The sequence below is a fragment of the Amphibalanus amphitrite genome, unplaced genomic scaffold (assembly GCF_019059575.1).
Source record: "Amphibalanus amphitrite isolate SeventyFive unplaced genomic scaffold, NRLGWU_Aamphi_draft 000615F_arrow, whole genome shotgun sequence".
Taxonomy (NCBI): domain Eukaryota; kingdom Metazoa; phylum Arthropoda; class Thecostraca; order Balanomorpha; family Balanidae; genus Amphibalanus; species Amphibalanus amphitrite.
In genome coordinates this window covers 340,887-358,597 of record NW_024882109.1, presented here as the reverse complement: position 1 = coordinate 358,597, position 17,711 = coordinate 340,887, and the positions used below count along the sequence as shown (strand labels likewise).

At 54.0% G+C, this 17,711-nt stretch overlaps 1 protein-coding gene across 1 annotated transcript in view; it reads left to right on the top strand.

The window, feature by feature from the left end:
• The first annotated feature begins 13,415 nt into the window (after nucleotides 1-13,415).
• LOC122363312 (FMRFamide receptor-like) overlaps nucleotides 13,416-17,711 on the top strand; it is a 53,895-nt gene continuing 49,599 nt past the window's right edge. Inside the window, exon 1 of the mRNA XM_043332435.1 lies at nucleotides 13,416-13,634. Coding sequence (XP_043188370.1) covers nucleotides 13,487-13,634 — 148 coding nt within the window. The 5' untranslated portion in view covers nucleotides 13,416-13,486. The remainder of the gene's footprint in view (nucleotides 13,635-17,711) is intronic.

Genomic DNA, 17,711 nt, shown 5'->3' with positions numbered 1-17,711 from the left:
GCGCTGAGCCGTCTTATCGTCACTGCCCGGCCACAACACATGGGTGCGGCAGCCTCCTAACCACACGGACAACCACCGGCGCCACGTGGGGCCAGCTCTGCCGCCCCGCGGAGCCACACGGGGCCCGCGCCACCACCACAGGGTCACTCGGGGACCTCCGTCACTGCCGGGGCCCACTCGGTCGCTACCGGGGGCCGCTTGGTCACTATCGGTGCCCTTTTGTCCTATCTGGCCCATATATGGTTACCAAAGGCTTGGTATACCCCAATAAGTCGACTCTGACTCCAGCCCCGTCTTATCTGACTCCCCAGCCCACTCCACCCAACCCCGGCGCCTCTGACCGACACCCCTCGACCCGAGTTCGGGCGGCAGACGGAGGCCGCGGAGACAGATCACCAGCGTTTGACGGCGCCTTCTCTAGACAGTGGGTTGGATAGCCGAGGCTCACACCGCGCACACTGCACAGGGCTATCGCGGACATCACTCACACTCGATAGCGATTGGACGGACATCAGCTGCCGTGAATTGCCGCCCTGACGGACGTTATCAAGATGGTTTGTTTTTGGGATAGATCAGCGACATCAATGTGAGAGCTGGTGTTCTCGTATGGATATCACTGCATGCATCGCATGTAAAAGTAGGATCGCTGAGGTCAGCTAAAGCCCAGCGAATTACAATGAAAGAGAAGCTGTATTGATGTTTTACGATTTTTTTAAAATAAGTGTTTGAACCATAAAACGGCTTGAGATACTTAAACATTTTTTTCTTCAGAGCAATAATGGTTTTTAACCACTTAATGGGCCGTGAATTTCAAAATGATCATTTCTAGTCCTTTTTTCCGCAAGGAAAGCGGAATCTGTTGATGGATCCGTTTTTACTAAGATAGTGGTTGTTTGTGTCTCCTTGGCCAAAAACCGTACAATGCGACTGTGCTGCGATGGCCAGCGACGGTCGGCGGCCAGCGCGGTGTCACAATTGGGCGCGTGTTTGAACGGAAAAACGGTAATTAGGTGGTGGGTGAGCGATGGTGGTTTGTCGGGACGCCGCCAGCGGTCCGCCGACCGGCCAGCCAACTGTCAACCGACATCGACGGGGGGGGGGGGGGGTCCCTCTCCATCGCTCCGACGAAAATAGGGCGTGTTTGCCGCGGACACCGGCAAAAAATGCCATCGAACAAACGAGGCCCAGGAGGTCTAACCGATCCGCGGTTTTAGAAGGCTAGGTTTGTGAAAAAAGTTTTAAATTTTCATTTTAGCTGTTGTGATTATTTGAGATGACTGGTGAAGCTAAGGTAACGGATCGCTGCACTCAAGTAAAATAACATAACATCAATTATTATCGCCTCGTTTATAGGAGATGAATGTTGTACATTTAGCTGTGATTGACAACCTATCGCAGGCTGTTTAGACAGACTGACGTAGTTCATTCACGGCAGGTCGCGTCAATGTCAGGGCCATTGGCACCGCCTATTTGCTATCCTGAGCGGCAGCCAGGGCAGCCTGGTGACTTTCTGTGCACGTCGTGTGCTCTTTAATGCTGACATACAATCTGGTTACGCCATATGCCATGGCAGCGCACTGTCCTCCACATCTCGGCTCCAGCGGAACTCGCCATACGGATATCGGTGCGGCCGCGCGCGTGATCCGATTTTCGTGTTTGCCGGCCTACATTATTCATTTGATGTGACATGGCCCAATGTTTGTCTGCGTATCCGGGCAGCGGCCGTGGAGTGCAGAGTAAGCAGAGATCGGCGGTGCGCCGGCAGTGACCGCGGCACGCAGCGGGCCGGTCTCCCGGCCGGCGGGTCAGCCCGGCGCGGCGGCCGGCTGGCGGAGCGGCGAGCCGGCTGGCTGGCGGCCGCTCCACGGCCAACACAAACGGAGCGCGCCGGGGGCCGATGGCGCCGGCCGCCTGGCGCGTCACTCGACGACCGACGGCAGCAGAGTGTAGCACGCGACACCTGACAGCATCGGCCGGCCGCCGACCAGACGACCGGGGCCGACCGCCGACCGGAGACCAGACGACCCGGGCCGACCAGCCGACCGACCGCCGACCGACCGGAGACCGCCGACCGACCGGAGACCGACCGCCCGACCGACAGACCGACCGCCGACCGCAGTGACCGCAGTGACCGCCGCCCCGGGCAGACCGGTCTGGTCACTGGCTGACCCTGAGACAAGCACCGAGAATGACGGGGAGGGGGAGCAGGGGGGGGGGAATCCGACAGCTATTGGCCGACTATTGGATTCCCGTCGTGCCATCTGTCTATACCTGATTGGTGTCCATCCGGTTGAGTATCCATGAAGATCGCAGGCGATCGTGACGCCCCCAATGATCGCTCCTCTACATCGGACGAGTAAAAATAGCCGTATCTAGAGCGCTGACAATAACAGCAAGTGTGACAGATCTGACGGCTAACAAGCCGCCCGGCTGCTGATTCGGGCACGCGATGGGCTGAAATAGTGCCAGGGTCGAGTCTAACAGTCTGAGATTGGGGGCCACGTGTCTGGGACGGTAGTGTCGCTCCGTGACCTGACCATCCGACAGGGGGGGGGGGGGAGGCAGGTCCCGACGGCCCCATCAGAGACCGAAGTGGTGTTTGACGGCCGGCGATAGACGAGCCTGATTGGTCCGTTATGGCCTCCGAGTCGCTAGGAGCAAGAGTGTGCTGCCTCACTCACTATAGCAGTGACAGGAGTTTCGAACATCCAATGGCTCCTGGGCGAGAAAATGAAGTGGGCGTGGCGGAAGTTGCCGCATTAAATTACTATGGTTGCACATAGCTATGACTACCTATTGGCTATTGGCTAACTGTTGTCCTTGTAAGCGGCATGCTTTGCAACGCATATGAGTAAAAATGAGAAATGTAATGTTACAAGTTTTAATATCCAGTAGGTTTTGCCACAGATATTCAGTATTCAAGCGCTGCTTAAGGCTTATTGACTTTGCTGTTTTGGGCCTCAGCCGTGTGCAGGTTTCACTGATAGAAGTTTTTTCGGAGAGTTACCAGACTATGCTGTATTGACACGGCTGGGCCATTAGGTCCCGCGCCGTCTGACGAACCGCGCAGCATAACACGTCAGTTGAGGTGATGGCGGGCCGTCGGTCTGTCAAACACCATTTGGTTGACTCGCCTCGGCAGCTCCGGGAAATGTGCACTCTCTCCGACTGAGAACAACGCTTCAATTGCGCCACTCTACAGAGTTTTTGCATGTATGTATTTTTGTCGAATGGGGATAGACGTAAGCAGGCATCACTTACTCCCACTGAGAGCCGAGGGGAATGCTTGATTTTCAAACCAATCGGTATTTTCCAGATCAGACAGAGTACCTAAGTAACTTATTCGAATTTAAGCTGATTCAGAGTCTGAATAAACACTTAATCAGTTCAAACCAGCAAAAATTATTTCTGCATAGGTTCTTTTGAAGCATCGCTTGAACTGATTCAAGTTTCGAAGGCCAGTCAAGTCTAGGTCGAAAACAAAATCAGTAGCGCAGATAAAGACATCGGTCTTGGCGATTCGCTCGTAGGCATTTGAGCTACATATTTTTATGGTTCTTTTGTCGTACCATGTCTGTATAGAATGCATGGGATTTGCACCGTTCGCGTCATTTTCTAATATGCAAATTCTGCTGTCGAATCACCCATCCATCCAAAGGTTATTCAGGCGAGATTCCTTATGTGAGATACGAGATGAATATCAGATAAGTCAGTTTTATGTTTCTTGCCTGTCTAGTCCCTGCAGCATGTCTGAGTAACAAAATAGGAGCCAGCCTCCTTATGGGTAAGACATGTTCTAGATTGGTAATATTATTAACCCTATTCCTGGCGGGCTCCGCCGGGACAAGAAACTGGCGGGGGGGGGGGGGCCGATTCGGCCCCCCCCTGAGATCTCGAGAACGAAGCAAGATAGCGACAAGCGGTAAACGGCATCGGATACGCATGGACAAGGTCTACAATTTTTACTAAGGTCATTTTCAGGTCAGGTCAAAGATGACGTCACAGTGGTCGAAAAAGTCAAAATGGCGGCGCTAGATATGGAGAGAGTTTTTCTCGAATAACTTTCGAATTAGTCAAGATAGGAACAAACTAAGGGCATCATCGTGATCCTCTCGTCAATCCGCATCGAATGATATATATGTTGACCTCGAAAGGTCAAGGTCAAAAGTTGACCTCAGGTCACGTGACCTCGAGGTCATCATGTATATCATTCGATGCGTCTTGACGAGCTGAACACAATGAGACCATCCACGCGTCTGTATCTTGTTCCTGTACGGAGTTATTGGCCAAAAACCTTTGGTGACCTTTGATGACGTCACATGACCTCACAGCTGCCCAACAGCAAAACAGACCTCAAGGTAGTGAAGGTTAATCGTATATGAAGTCATGTATGGTATATGGGGCCATTCCGACCCGTTTTAGTGGTAAAAACAGGGAGTTGATTTTTCCCCCATTGACTTATAATGGGGAGGTCGCGAAACTGACCTGACCTTAGGTCACCGATATCAAAATTCCGAGATATACAAATTGCACATACTGGTACCCTAACTAAAGCCTGAAGAGAAGAAATTGATCGGTCAAAAACTCTAGCTCTGGCGTGATTGCAAACTTTTCTGAGGTAGGGTCACCAAACCGCCTCTGGTGACCTGACCTGAGGTCAGATCAACTCAAAATTTTCAGACATGTTGCGTAGAAGCCTTATAGGAAAAGTCAGAAAATTTGAGCTTCCTAGCTCAACGCGTTTGGGAGAAATAACCAAAAAACCTCAGGGGGGGGGCTCCTGAGGCCCCCCCCCCCGCCAGGAATAGGGTTAAGTGGTCGAGCGAGGAACATACTGAATATAATTAGATAAATAAGAGAAATTTACCTTTTCCTCGACATCAAAATGTTAAAAAAACGAATAATATATTTAAAAAAACGGCGAGCTTTCAGCCATTGGCCTTTATCAAACCAACGTAATAACAATGTTAACCCGCGCCCCGTTGGGCTCTGCCGAGCAACGCGCCCCGTTGGGGGGGGGGCCATTTTGGCTCCCCCCTAAGATCTCGAGAACCACGCAACGTAGCGACAAGCGACAAACGGTGTTGGATAGCCCTATCAGGGAACTACCTTGTGACCCAATTTTATTGACCTAGGTCAAACCGATGACGTCACAGGTCAGGTCAAAGGTCCAATTTTCACCGTTTACAGGCATTTCAAGAAATGCGTTGTAAAATCGAGTAAAATGCATTTCATTGAAAATCATCGATGGGGAAATGTTCTTCAAACACATATTTTGCTAGTTGAGGTCACTGATACCAGGTCAGGTCACTGAGGTCAGGTCACTGGGGGGTCACAATATGAAAGTGTCGCGTGGTACATGTTTTATGGTCCATTTTACATGACAAATGCGATTATGTGGGTCAGGCAGCCTTTGGGGCCAGCTTGGGTCACGTTTTGGTCAAGGTCAGGTCAAGGTCAGGTCAAGGTCAGGTCAAATAAGGTCAAATTTCAAAATTGATATTTTTGCATAAAATGGGTATCGAATCGATGCAGCTCGTCACGGGGAGTTCAATGGTGGTCTTTGTTTTGCCGTACGAGGTCTAGAATCGCTAAAAATTGAGTTCAAAAATTTGACGTCATCATTTTTGAACAGTTTTTTCGCTATAACTTGGCCAAAAAACGAGATATCGATCTGAAATTTGGTATGTATATAGAAGAGCGCAGGGACTATCACATATATTCCGGTTTTTTCGAAGTTCGGAAAAATTTTGGATTTTTTTTTAGTTTTTCTAAAAAAATCAATTTTTTGAAATTTTTTGGGTCAAAAACCCAAAATTTTGAAAATCCGAGATAGCAGTTTTGTAGCGCCGCTTTTTGTCTATTAGACCATATAAAGAACTTTGAAATTGCTTGATAACTGTAGATTTGGTGAGCGTTTCAAGATTGCATGTTTTTTGCTCATTTTTGCTCGAACATGACCTCAGTTTGACCTCAATAACTCCTGACCTAAGGTGACCTAAGACTTGAAATTTGGTGTGAAGGTGTCAAATTGATGCCCGGAAAGCTACTAAAAATTTGGCGGCGCTGCGCGCCGCCGTTTTCTTGCTATTCAGGAAAAACCACAGGGGGGGGGCCAAAATGGCCCCCCCCAACGGGGCGAGGGTTAGAAGACGATTTTTAACCGCTTTCTAAAATATATTACTCGTTTTTTTACAAATTTGATGTCGAGGAAAAGATCAACTTCTTTTATTTATCTAATTATAAGACATGTTCTACTTGATTTGAAACGACTAGCGATTAGGTTCACTGTCTTTTCAGGCTGATGGTCACATGAATATGGCATGCCCTCTGAGCAGTGACCTTAGCCCGCTGAGGCTACATTTGATCCTTTTCATTATTACGATGTGGAATGGCTCAACAGTGCCCAACGCCTGACACGGCGTCTGCCTGAAGCGCCGAGTTTCCCGGTATTGGGCAAGTTGTGTCTGCCAAGGAGCCCGGCATTAACTGCGAGACGCGCCATTGGCCTCAGCGGGTCAATGTCACATGTCGGACGCATGCAACACGTTGCAATCAACTACCGGATATTGGCAGCAACAGAGCAGCAGAAACGGTAACCGTCAGGCGCCGGACATTGATGCATGTATATCAGGCTGGAGACAAATTGCCGATCAACAGCAACGTGCTCCACAATACGTCTCTGATGCAAGGTTCCAGTAAGACATTCACCGGCACTGCTGTCACCGGTCCGACCTTTTACGTGGTATCTCACCGGTGACATCCTATCCTAGCATCCTAGACAGCCGTCGACTGTCGTGCGCTAGCTTGAAGAAGATAACTCAGCCGCCGGAAAGGTGTAAAATTGACTCCCGTAGCCCCGGGCGACGGAGAGTGCTCAGACTGCTCAGCTGCCCCGGGCGGTAACTATCCGTGTGACTGGCGTGACCACCGAATCTCCGCCGGTGGACCGTCAGGGACGTTGATGGCCGGAACCTGACGGGGAAGGAGGCAGAGGAGCGGGGCCGCCGGCGACAGAGCTGAGGAGCGGGGAGGGAGAAATGGGAGGGGACGAGGGTCACGTCAGGATGATAAAAAAATCTGGAGATCTAGAGAGAAAGAGAGAGAGAGAGAGAGAGAGAGAGAGAGAGAGAGAGAGAGAGAGAGAGAGAGAGGAGAGAGAGAGAGAGGAGAGAGAGAGAGAGTGATTGAAATGTGGGGCGGTTTCAGGCTATTTCGGTCGCTGTATGCGCTTCATGGTGGCGCGGTCGGCCGCCCTGATTTATGACTTTATGGTGTTAAATCGTTCCCCACGACATACATAGCTGTAATTGTCGACATCCCCTATGCTCTTGTCAGGCAAATGGTTGCATATTATCAATCAAATGTACCATGCAGGCTAACAGCTGTCTGCATAATGCGACCGAACCGGGCACGGTCTCTGCATGTCAACTGGGCAGTGAGTGGCCCGCCGGTCGTGCGGTGCTGGGATTCCGGGCATGTCTCGCTCCGGCTCCCGGTGGGTTAGCTGTGGAACAGTATATCGGAACGAGCCGGCTTGGTGCGGCCATTTCAGACACCGGACCAACGGACAACCGACTCCGGACCAGTGGACCACCGACTCTGGACCAGTGGTTCACCGACTCCGGACCAGTGGACCACCGACACCGGACCAACGGACCACCGACTCTGGACCAACAGACCACGATCACCGGACCGGCGCGGTGGACCACAGACCCTGCAGGCCGGCCATGCCAATTGTTGGCAGGTTTCTGGAACTGATACAACTGGGTGCAGTCCGACTCTGGGGACGGGAAGAGGCGTGATTGATCTGGTATTCAGCCACGCAGGTCACGTGATCAGGGGGCGGTCGCGGGCAGGTCGCCTTTCAAACTGCGTCTCGCCAGTCAGACACTGTCTTGTTCCAGGAAGTGCATGATGGATATTCGGTAGGCGAGCTTGTTCACCGTTAACCTGATCAATCAACAGTACAGTCGCCAACATATTTCCATTCCAAAATAAGCAATGTCGACTTCAGCAGCGAGTGATAACAAAACTGACATCAATCTGTCTCAGGATAGGTGATCTTTTCGGCTTTATTATGCATGTTTTTGCTAACTTCTGTACAACAAAAGCATTCCTCCAAAGATACCGAATTATGAATATAATTCCTTTACGATCTCTGATTTCGGTCACGTCACTCACTCTCTGCAGATCTCCCCAAGGAGTGGCTCTCGCGGAGGACCACCGCTGTTCTCTCCGCGTGCTCTGCGCGGCGACCGCAGCCCGCTATCTGTGTGGCTGCGTGGAGGACGCTCGCACCCCGTGCCGTTGTGCTCTCTGTGCTCTGCGCGGCAGTCCCGCAGCCCACTGTCCGTGTGGCCTCCCTCGCGGCACATTCACAGTGGTGGCTATCGGCCTAATTGAAGGCCCCTAACGCCTGATGAGATGGGCGCAATGAGCGAGGGCGTGCTCCAGCCGTTTGCCAATGTCCACAAATCATTTCCCACCGAGCCGCTAGATCGCAAATCGCATGCCGAAAATTACCGCTCCCGAAATGAAATGCCGCAGTTTTAGTGCGGCGATTTATTATACGATTATGGTCTTTTCACGTCAGTTCCGTGCAAAATACATTAACGCTTGGCGTTAGAGGTGCAACCGGCCCCCCGTTTCCTGGAGGTGCCCGGCATATGAGGGAGCCGGCCGCAGAGGGTGCGGGCGCCAATTGGAGGCTAGATAAGCGCCAGCGGTCGGGTAAGCAAACACAGTCCGCCCGGCCTGGCGAGGACACTGCGCCGGCCGCCGGGCGCCTCCAGTGCGTGAGTGGCACGTCAGACGGCGGCCGCTCATGTTTTTCGTGCGTGCGCGCTCAAGTCGCTGCGATCATCTCCCGGAGATGGGACGCTCCACACGCGAAAGGGCATCCGGTAAGTCACGCCTTTGCTTGCTGGCGTCTCCCCATTGGGTCCAGGCTGTCACGAGCGACCCCACTACCAGCAATCTTAGGCCCGCGGGCGCTCCGTGCCGGCGTACCTACCGCCCCCTCGTATTGTTGTGTTGAACATTTCAGAGTGGTCCACGTTCCACTTGTGTGTCGATTACTGCCGTGGCGATCACGTGGCGATTACTGCTCCTTTGCTTGTCTTACCGCCGACACGTCCCGCGCCGTCACGCCGCAGCTGACATCCCATGCTTATGTCATGAAAGTTTCTCGGACGGCCAGTCCGCCCTGCCCTACTATAACGCCCATCTCACCCGTCGCCGGTGAGATTTCCCGTCGGCTATTAGGCCGTCACGCCGCCGCTAGCATGGCTTCTATCGTCAGTCGCCTGGACTGTGCCGTCTTATACGCTGTCACGCCGCCGCTGACAATCAACTATCTCGCCCGTTGCACGGCCTGTCCCGTCTGTCATACGTGGTCAAGCCGCTGCTGACTACCTCTTCTGTCACACGGACTGTTCGTCTGTCATAACACCGTCACGCCGCCGCCAGACCTCGGTCTTGCCGCCGCCGCCCCTGCCTCGCCCGTCACCCAACATGTCACGCCGCCGCTGACACACCCAACCGTCACGCCCGCTACGTTCGTCGTCACCGCTGTCATGCCGCCGCCGACAGCCCACCGTCACACCTGACGCTTCCGCTGGCTGTCCTGCCGTTTGCCACGACCCGCCCGCCGCCTGGCCGCCCCGCCGGCCGCCGCCCGGCAACCCCTCCCCCCCCCCCCCCGCCGGCCGCTGCCCGGCCGACCGCCGCCGCGGCAACCCCTCCCCCCCCCGCCGGCCGCCGCCCGGCCACCCCGTCGTCTCTCCGAGCCGGACTGTCACCTGCCACCGCCTGAGGCCGCCGGCCGTGCCTTTGTCTCCCGGCGGCACCTCCCTCCCGCCAGCCCCGCCCCGCCGCGCGCACCCCGGCCTGGCCACCCTCCCATCCCGGGCCGCCGCCCGCGGCCCCTAGCCGCCCGTCTGTTTGCTTAGCGCTGCCTTTCCCACCGGTGCCCATTCTATCGCGCTCGCCCTGCTCATATACTCGCGTCCCTCTCTTACACTGACGACAAAACAACTCGCTATAACAACAACACTAACTAGCTATGACCTTTCCGAGATCAGCTGATCTTTCATGTCATACCAAACTGTCATGCCCGCCGCGCTCTTCACCACCGCTATCACCGCCGGCTGTCTCTCCCGTTTGCCATTTTCCACCTAAGCCTGAGGGCTGTTCACGGGCCCTGTGTGCGGTCGGACCGTACACAGCCTCCAAGCTCCGCCCACTGCGTCCCCACGTCAGCCTTCCGTCACCGCACAGCAGCGACCGCTGTGGCCGGTCGGACTGGCCACAGCGGACCGTCCACCATGACGTCATGACGCAGCCATGACGTCAGAGCCGTCTACCCATCCCCCTGGTCACCCTGCCAGTCACTGCGGCGCCTCTCTGGACCAGGACCGGGCTGTCTCCGGCCACCGCCGCGCCAGCCGCACGTTTGTTTGCTGGCGTCCCCCCTTAGCTGGTGCACTTGTCTCGCCGCGCTCACCGCCGCGACCGGCCCCTGGCCACCCTATCAGTATCGGGCCGGTGGCCCCCAGCCGTAAGTCTGTTTGCTTAGCGCCGCCCTCCTCACCAGCACTCGTTGTTTTGCGCTCTTCTGTCGCAGAACGCTGCGTCCATAGTTGTGTGGTGGTTAGCGTGACGGATCCGTTTGTGTGCCGTTAGAACTATCGCCAGGGTGTCCCGGTTCGATCCCAGGTGGCGCCGGACCGTTGCGCTGCGTTAGGCAATGTATCTTCAGCACAGCTGGGGGCTGCGCGCCTGCGCATCGCGCCTTTGTTGCCACCTACGCCGCTACGTCACGAGCCGTCACGCTGCTGCCGGTCATGCCCGTTACACGGTCACCGCGTCTGTCATATGCTGCTGTCAAGCCACCACCACCGGCCGACCTGTCAGGTTCATCGCACGCGCTGCCTATCCGTCACATACCGCTACCACGCCGATGCCGTCACGCCGCTGCCGACAACCTGGCACTGTCACGCCGCTGCGGACAATCATCTATCATCCCCGCCGCACAGGCTGTCCGCCTGTCACGAACCACTGCCACGCCGCCGCTGACACTTCTGTCACGTCTAACGCACTGAGTGTCTGTCCGCCGTATATGTAGGTACTGCTATCACGCTGCTTCCGACCGTTCACGATCATGTCTAGCCCAAGCGCCCGGACCGACACGTCTCCCACATACCGCCGCCATGCTGACACTCCAGTTCTACCCATCCCGGCCGCCGCCCGGACCAACCCGTACGTCTTAACCGCTGCCGCGCCGCCGCGCCGCCAACGGCACCGGGCACACCTACCACGGCAATCGCCAGGCCCACCCCCTCTGTCACATACCGCCATCCCGCCGTTACCACAAGCACTCCTATCATCTACCCAGCCACCCCGGCTGTCATGCCGCCGCCGACAGACCCTTCGTCATGCCAGCGCTCTAGCCGCCCGCCTGTCACACATCAACGTCACTCCGCCGCTGACAGAGCAACGGTCATGTCCGACGCCGACGGCGGCCCGTGTACCACGCCGTCCCCCACCCGCCGCCTAGACCGCCCGCCGACAGCACTCGTTCTGCCGCGCCCGCCGCCGCGGCCGGCCTGATAACCCTCTCGTCTCGGGCCGTTGCTCGTAGGCGCCTGTTTGCTCAGCGCCCTCCCCCCCCCCCCCCCCCCCACCTCAGCGCTCTTGTACCGCGTTCACTCGCCGCGGACAAGCGCAGCCTCGTGTTGTGTTGGTTAGAGTGCGGGAAACCGCCGGTGTGACAATTCGGGCCAAATCGCCCGGTGACCAGCTTGATTCCAGGAATCGGCGGAGTTGTACGCATCGTTGTGAGGTATCCGTCCCTACCAGGAATAATTTTGTCTACCTGAATGTTAGGAGACAATAAAGATAAACAAGACCCCTCCCGACACATGATTTGTGAGACAGTCACAAGCTACCTAAGGTGGCGCATCCTATCCACCATTGCACATCTGTTGCATCTGTATTTCAGTTATATTCTTTTATCATTTACATTAACAGCGCTTCTCGCCGGATCACTTCAAAGACGACGGTTCTCACTTGACTTTGCCCCATAACTGTGCCAAACTGACTAGGCGTCCCTCCCATCTCACGTCAGTCCAACAACTCCACTTACACTGTCGATTGTCGAACACGCCTCAACAATGTCCCACCGCTGCTGTCATGCCTCTCCGGACAACCCGTGCCGTGCCCGACACGGGCGTCTTACCCGTTGCCTATACTACTGTCATGTCCTGCCGACAGCCCTCAGCCCTGAGCCCAGTGCAGCGGTATACGCACGCCGCGGCTAACAGCCGCACCGTAACGTTTCGCAATTACCGTACGACCGTCACGTATGTACTGACACCATGCCCTGCGCTGTCACTGACCGGCTCACCGCACATAGTCCTATAGCGACAGCCGCCATGCCGCCGCTAGAAAACGCACCGCCTCAAGCCGCCTTGCCATCTAACACATCAGTCGTGCCGCCGCTGACCGCACCGCCCCGCCCGTTCGCCATGTCGTTCCCACCGCCGCCTAACCCGCTGTCGGAGGCCGCGCCGTCCCTCGGGCTCGGACTGCCGCCTGCGGCCAGCCACCGCCGACGATCGCCAACCGCGCGCTTGTTTGCTAGGCGCCCACTCTCCTCCCTGCCCGCACTCGTATGGGCGACGCCGTTATCCGCCGGCCTCCCACCCGCTCTTGGCAGCCCTCGCGGCTCAGTGGTTTGCCCGGGCGGCATGTGCGCCGTGTGTCTCTGGGATCCCAGTGACCAGGCTCAGTCCCAGAGAGCTATATGGAAGTTTGTACAGCGATACCGGGCGCGATATCCAGCGCTGCGCCCCTGCTACGCCCCGTTTCCACTCACTTTCTACCCAGCGTGGCCGGTTGGTGACGCATTAAACGTTTGCTAATGCTATCCCGTGACCTCACAGCGGCCGTCACCGAGCTCGTTTATTCCACCCCAAAAGTCCCGGGGTACTTATGATCCCCCCGCGCCCGCATGGCATACCTCATGCCGCCCTTTGCCGGCATCGTGCCCATACATTTGGGCAAATTTTGGCGTCTTTCAGCTAGGGAGAGCTGGAACACACGCAATAGGAGCTGGCGGAGGTCGAGGCCGCACTACGCCAAATCCTCCCGGATACCGAGGTAAGAGACGGGTAGGTCCGGCCCCTCAGTTCAGGCTCATCACACCACGCAGGCACCGGCGACGCCAACGTTAATGGTCTTTTCACGTCAGTTCCGTGCAAAATACATTAACGCTTGGCGTTAGAGGTGCAACCGGCCCCCCGTTTCCTGGAGGTGCCCGGCATATGAGGGAGCCGGCCGCAGAGGGTGCGGGCGCCAATTGGAGGCTAGATAAGCGCCAGCGGTCGGATAAGCAAACACAGTCCGCCCGGCCTGGCGAGGACACTGCGCCGGCCGCCGGGCGCCTCCAGTGCGTGAGTGGCACGTCAGACGGCGGCCGCTCATGTTTTTCGTTTTTTTTTTCTTTCTTAATTTTCCTTTGTCTCCTTCCGTCAACTCCGGCGTCTTTCTGCTAGGGAGAGCTGGAACACACGCAATAGGAGCTGGCGGAGGTCGAGGCCGCACTACGCCAAATCCTCCCGGATACCGAGGTAAGAGACGGGTAGGTCCGGCCCCTCAGTTCAGGCTCATCACACCACGCAGGCACCGGCGACGCCAACGTTAAGGGCATAGCATAAACCAGTTGCTTGCCGGGGGTGAACTTCATTGTAACTTGACCACTCCAATCTATTCAGGATTCTGTTGACGGGGCTGCATGTAAAGCAGCCAGGTATACACGTCTTTCATTTTAACCACTACCTGTCAGGTTTTGAGCAATATGAGCTCCTTTGCACCTTTTCCTTAGCATATTGTGTTATTTCACTATCAATGACAATGGGGTGTTGTCCCATAATTTTGTCCGTATATCTGGTACCACAAACTTATCTGATCAAGAACTACTTTTCATGCATTATTATCTTTATAGTTGTAAATATTATGACGATTTTTAGAACGGATCATTCGCAATTGGCCTGGGTAATATCAGGCGAATATTTTGATATCGATATGTGCATTATAAGGTACTGAGGTATTTTATCCCTCGCATGTGTAGGGGGGGGGGGGGGTCGGATGGACCCCCCCCATGGTTTTTCGCGAATAACTCGCGTAAAAAGCGGCCGATCGCGACAAAATTTTCAGTACCCTCGCATTGATCAATTTTACACCTACCCTGAAAATTTCATGACCCTGACCCAAATGACCTTTGACCTGTGACCTCTTTTCCGAGACCATGTTTGGCCGGAATCGCGATTTCGCGTATGACGGCTCGCACTAGCCGCGTGTTTGCAAGCTTTTCGTGGTTTCAAACGTTCAAACATGTGATTTGATATTACTCCCGTGTTTGTCAAGGTCACCTGAAGGTCAGGTCAGGTCATTGACCTTTGGTGACCTCGGGTGACCTCGGGTCACTTTTTCGAGTTTTACATGTTTCTAGGCTAGTTTTTGGAGCTGAATTCGAATTTAGCAACCATTTGAACATTTACGAAGTAGTTTTGGTGACTTCGTAACATGTTACGAAGCTGTCAGAGGCGGTTGACACGTACTACGAATACCCGTCACGACCCCTACTGGTTGACCTGACCTGACCTGACCCGACCTGGTCTAAATGCTTCAAGACATCATCTGTGATCAAAACTAACACGATATTCGTGATCAGCACCCCGAAAAACCCCTTAGCAGCCACACTTTACGACTTTCTAACAGGTCCCGATTTTCCCGACTTTGGGTCATTGACCTGACCTGGAAGGTCAACCAATCACCTAGGACCTTAAAATTGGGTATCATCGGCTTCCTCTCGTCACGGGCAACACGCTCGTTTTTTCCGCGAAGCTCTAGCTCGATCAGGGGCCAAACGGCAAGGGGGGTCTAACCGACCCCCCCCCCCCCCTACACATTAGAAGCTGGCAAACGCCGCACACATGCGAGGGTTATATTTCCTCTCTTTTTTTTTTCTTTGAGCCGGCTGTTTGTTTCGAATATTGGATGTTTAAATAGAGCTTGAAACGTGGCTCGAACACAATGTTTTATTAGAGACGGTTTCACTTTGCTCTTATCATGCATCAACACACATAACATGTCGCACATTTTCAGTGTACACAGTAAGATCACAAAAAGTACAAATGCGTGATGAGCAGCTCTGATTCAGCCGCGCTAATTGACTACACACTGCCACCGAATTTTGTTACAATGGCTGTTATCAGCGCTTTACACGAGTGAGCTTCTGTTTTCCTCGTACACGACTTTTGTGACCGCTGAGAACCGAGCACCGCCGTGCTGTTCTGAACAGACAGCTTGTCCGGTAGCACTGTCCTCGCTTTGTCGCCGCTTTAGACTGTGTTTTCCAGGTGTTCATGTCGCTGGTTGTAATTGGGACTTAGGAGATTCCAACGGCACGGGTAGACACAGAATCAGCGTAAGACCAGATAATATTAAAAGCTATCGAAAAACTGATGTTTTTTATCATGAAGCTAGCTTTGTGAGCATGTTTTGAAGTAGGTAGGAGTTGTAAAATAGTATGTAAAGCTCAACGACCCCGTGTTTCAGAAAAATGGTTGGCTGCTGTGTTTGACAATTTCAAATGAAATGAAGCACGAAAAGATTACCTTGGTTTTGAAGAGCAAATGAAACAAATGGAACAAAGTTTCTATTCTCTCCACGTGTACTGACAGCCGCAGGAGGACTGGGCCGAGTCATTCACACCTGCGGCCCCATTGAATGTTCAGTTTTAATATCAGGTGCACCTACACCCAGGCACACTTATCGTGCATGAAAAGAAATGGACATCCGGTGCAGTGGTTGTCCCAATTTTTTGGCAGCTGGATCCCTTTCAGCCATGGGCGGGGCTGCCACATGTTGTCTGCATGGTAACTCCCGGTTTGTACGGTGTGCCCTATTGCGCAATCGATCCTGTATCATCGCTCAGCACTTTACTTGGCGCAAAACAACACCTCACAACAATTCTATTCATATGCTACCCGTATATTGAACAGCGGCAGATCAAACAGCCTACAGCTTCGGCAGCCGGCCGAAACGACGGCCTTTGATCGCAATATCCGGCCACTTTGTAATGTTCAATATAGGGGTCTGTACTGAACCAACAGTGCTCCGTCTTTGATATGCTGCACTTCTATTTACCAGCTTATTTAAAGACGGCCCTTTGATAACAAACGTCGATTCCGGCCAACTCCAGGTAGGAGTCATTGAGCTCTGACCGGTCTCAGAATTGATTGAAATAGCTGGGCCTATGCTGGTTGGCAGGAAACGTTCCGTTTTATGGATCATGAGACGACGAGCGATCACCTTTGTTGGTAGTGCGCTGACCGCCATCAACTTGCACACACAAACAGCCACTCAGGAACCAAACACATTTCAAAGCTGACTGAACGTGGCAGAACTGTCCCCTGCGTCGCAGTGGCCAATATTTTGACGGCACTCGCGTCTGCTATAATAACCGCTATACGATTATGATTGAACGCTGTGCTTTGGTGGAGTTCGTTCCCATATGACATGCCGTTGCATGGGCCTGGCAATATTGAGTTGGCCTTTGATTTTGGGTAAATCACCGGACATCAACGGGCATGAGTAGTCTAATTACTGATAAAGTCATGAAACACAAATAGGTTGCAATTTCTAGTAAATCAGAAGGTAAGCAAGGGTTGTCACATTACAGAGTCTCACTGAAGAGCTCCCATCACCCAAACCTGTCGCAGATTTTCAACCAGACAAACAACAATGATGTGTCCGGCTGCAGAGCCGTCTCAAGTACGCATACTTGCCCTGTAGGAAGTGGCACGCCTGCAAAAAGGTAATGCACTAGAAGGCCGATGGCTAGCATGCACAGAGGACCCCCCCCCCCCCCCCCCGCTGCGTGTCTGCGCCGCCTCGGGCCGTTCCTGCCGCATGTGACGCTGATGGAGCGCCCTAGGCGGGTGCCAGGCCGCGTCCAGACGTCGACAGCCAGACAGATGAGAACAACAGATGGCACGGCCAATTAGAGACACAGCTGCCGCACCCCAACTATTCATAGAACATAGCCCCCGCTGATTAGAAGGCCAATCGTGCATGTTGTGGTCAACGATACTTATAGGCGCTATAATAGATAGCGTTTTCTTGTCTTTATAGTTTGTGCCAAATGAGCATGATGCATGCTTCGGTGGTTTTTTTTATGACAAGCCAGAAAGCAAACAACCACTTGATTCTGAAAAGAAGTTTGTAGTTCTGATTACGATGAAAAGAAGCGAAATTGTGAGAGGCATTTGTATGGTGATTTCCAGAAGTTTGTCGTCGTGAACAAGAGAGCCGGTCCCGTAGCTCAGTTGGTAGAGCGTTGGACTCCGCGTGGTGAGGGCACGCGTTCCCGGTTAAAACAGTCCGGGTTCGAAGCGCGACGGGTGCTTGACATTTATGGGCCTCCTGACAGGTATGGTTGCGGTTGGTGGCAGGCCGTAGGCAGGCGAAGTCAGTGAGGGAACCGGCCGTGCGCGGCTATGTGCGCACGTTAAACTTTGAACTTTAAATTCTGCCATAGAACTGGAATTGCGCGATCGGAGGGTAGAGGACAGGGTCACCGCAACAAGCTTAGCTTAGCGGTGGCTATGTCCTTGTGAATCCTTCCTATCAAAAGGTTCGGA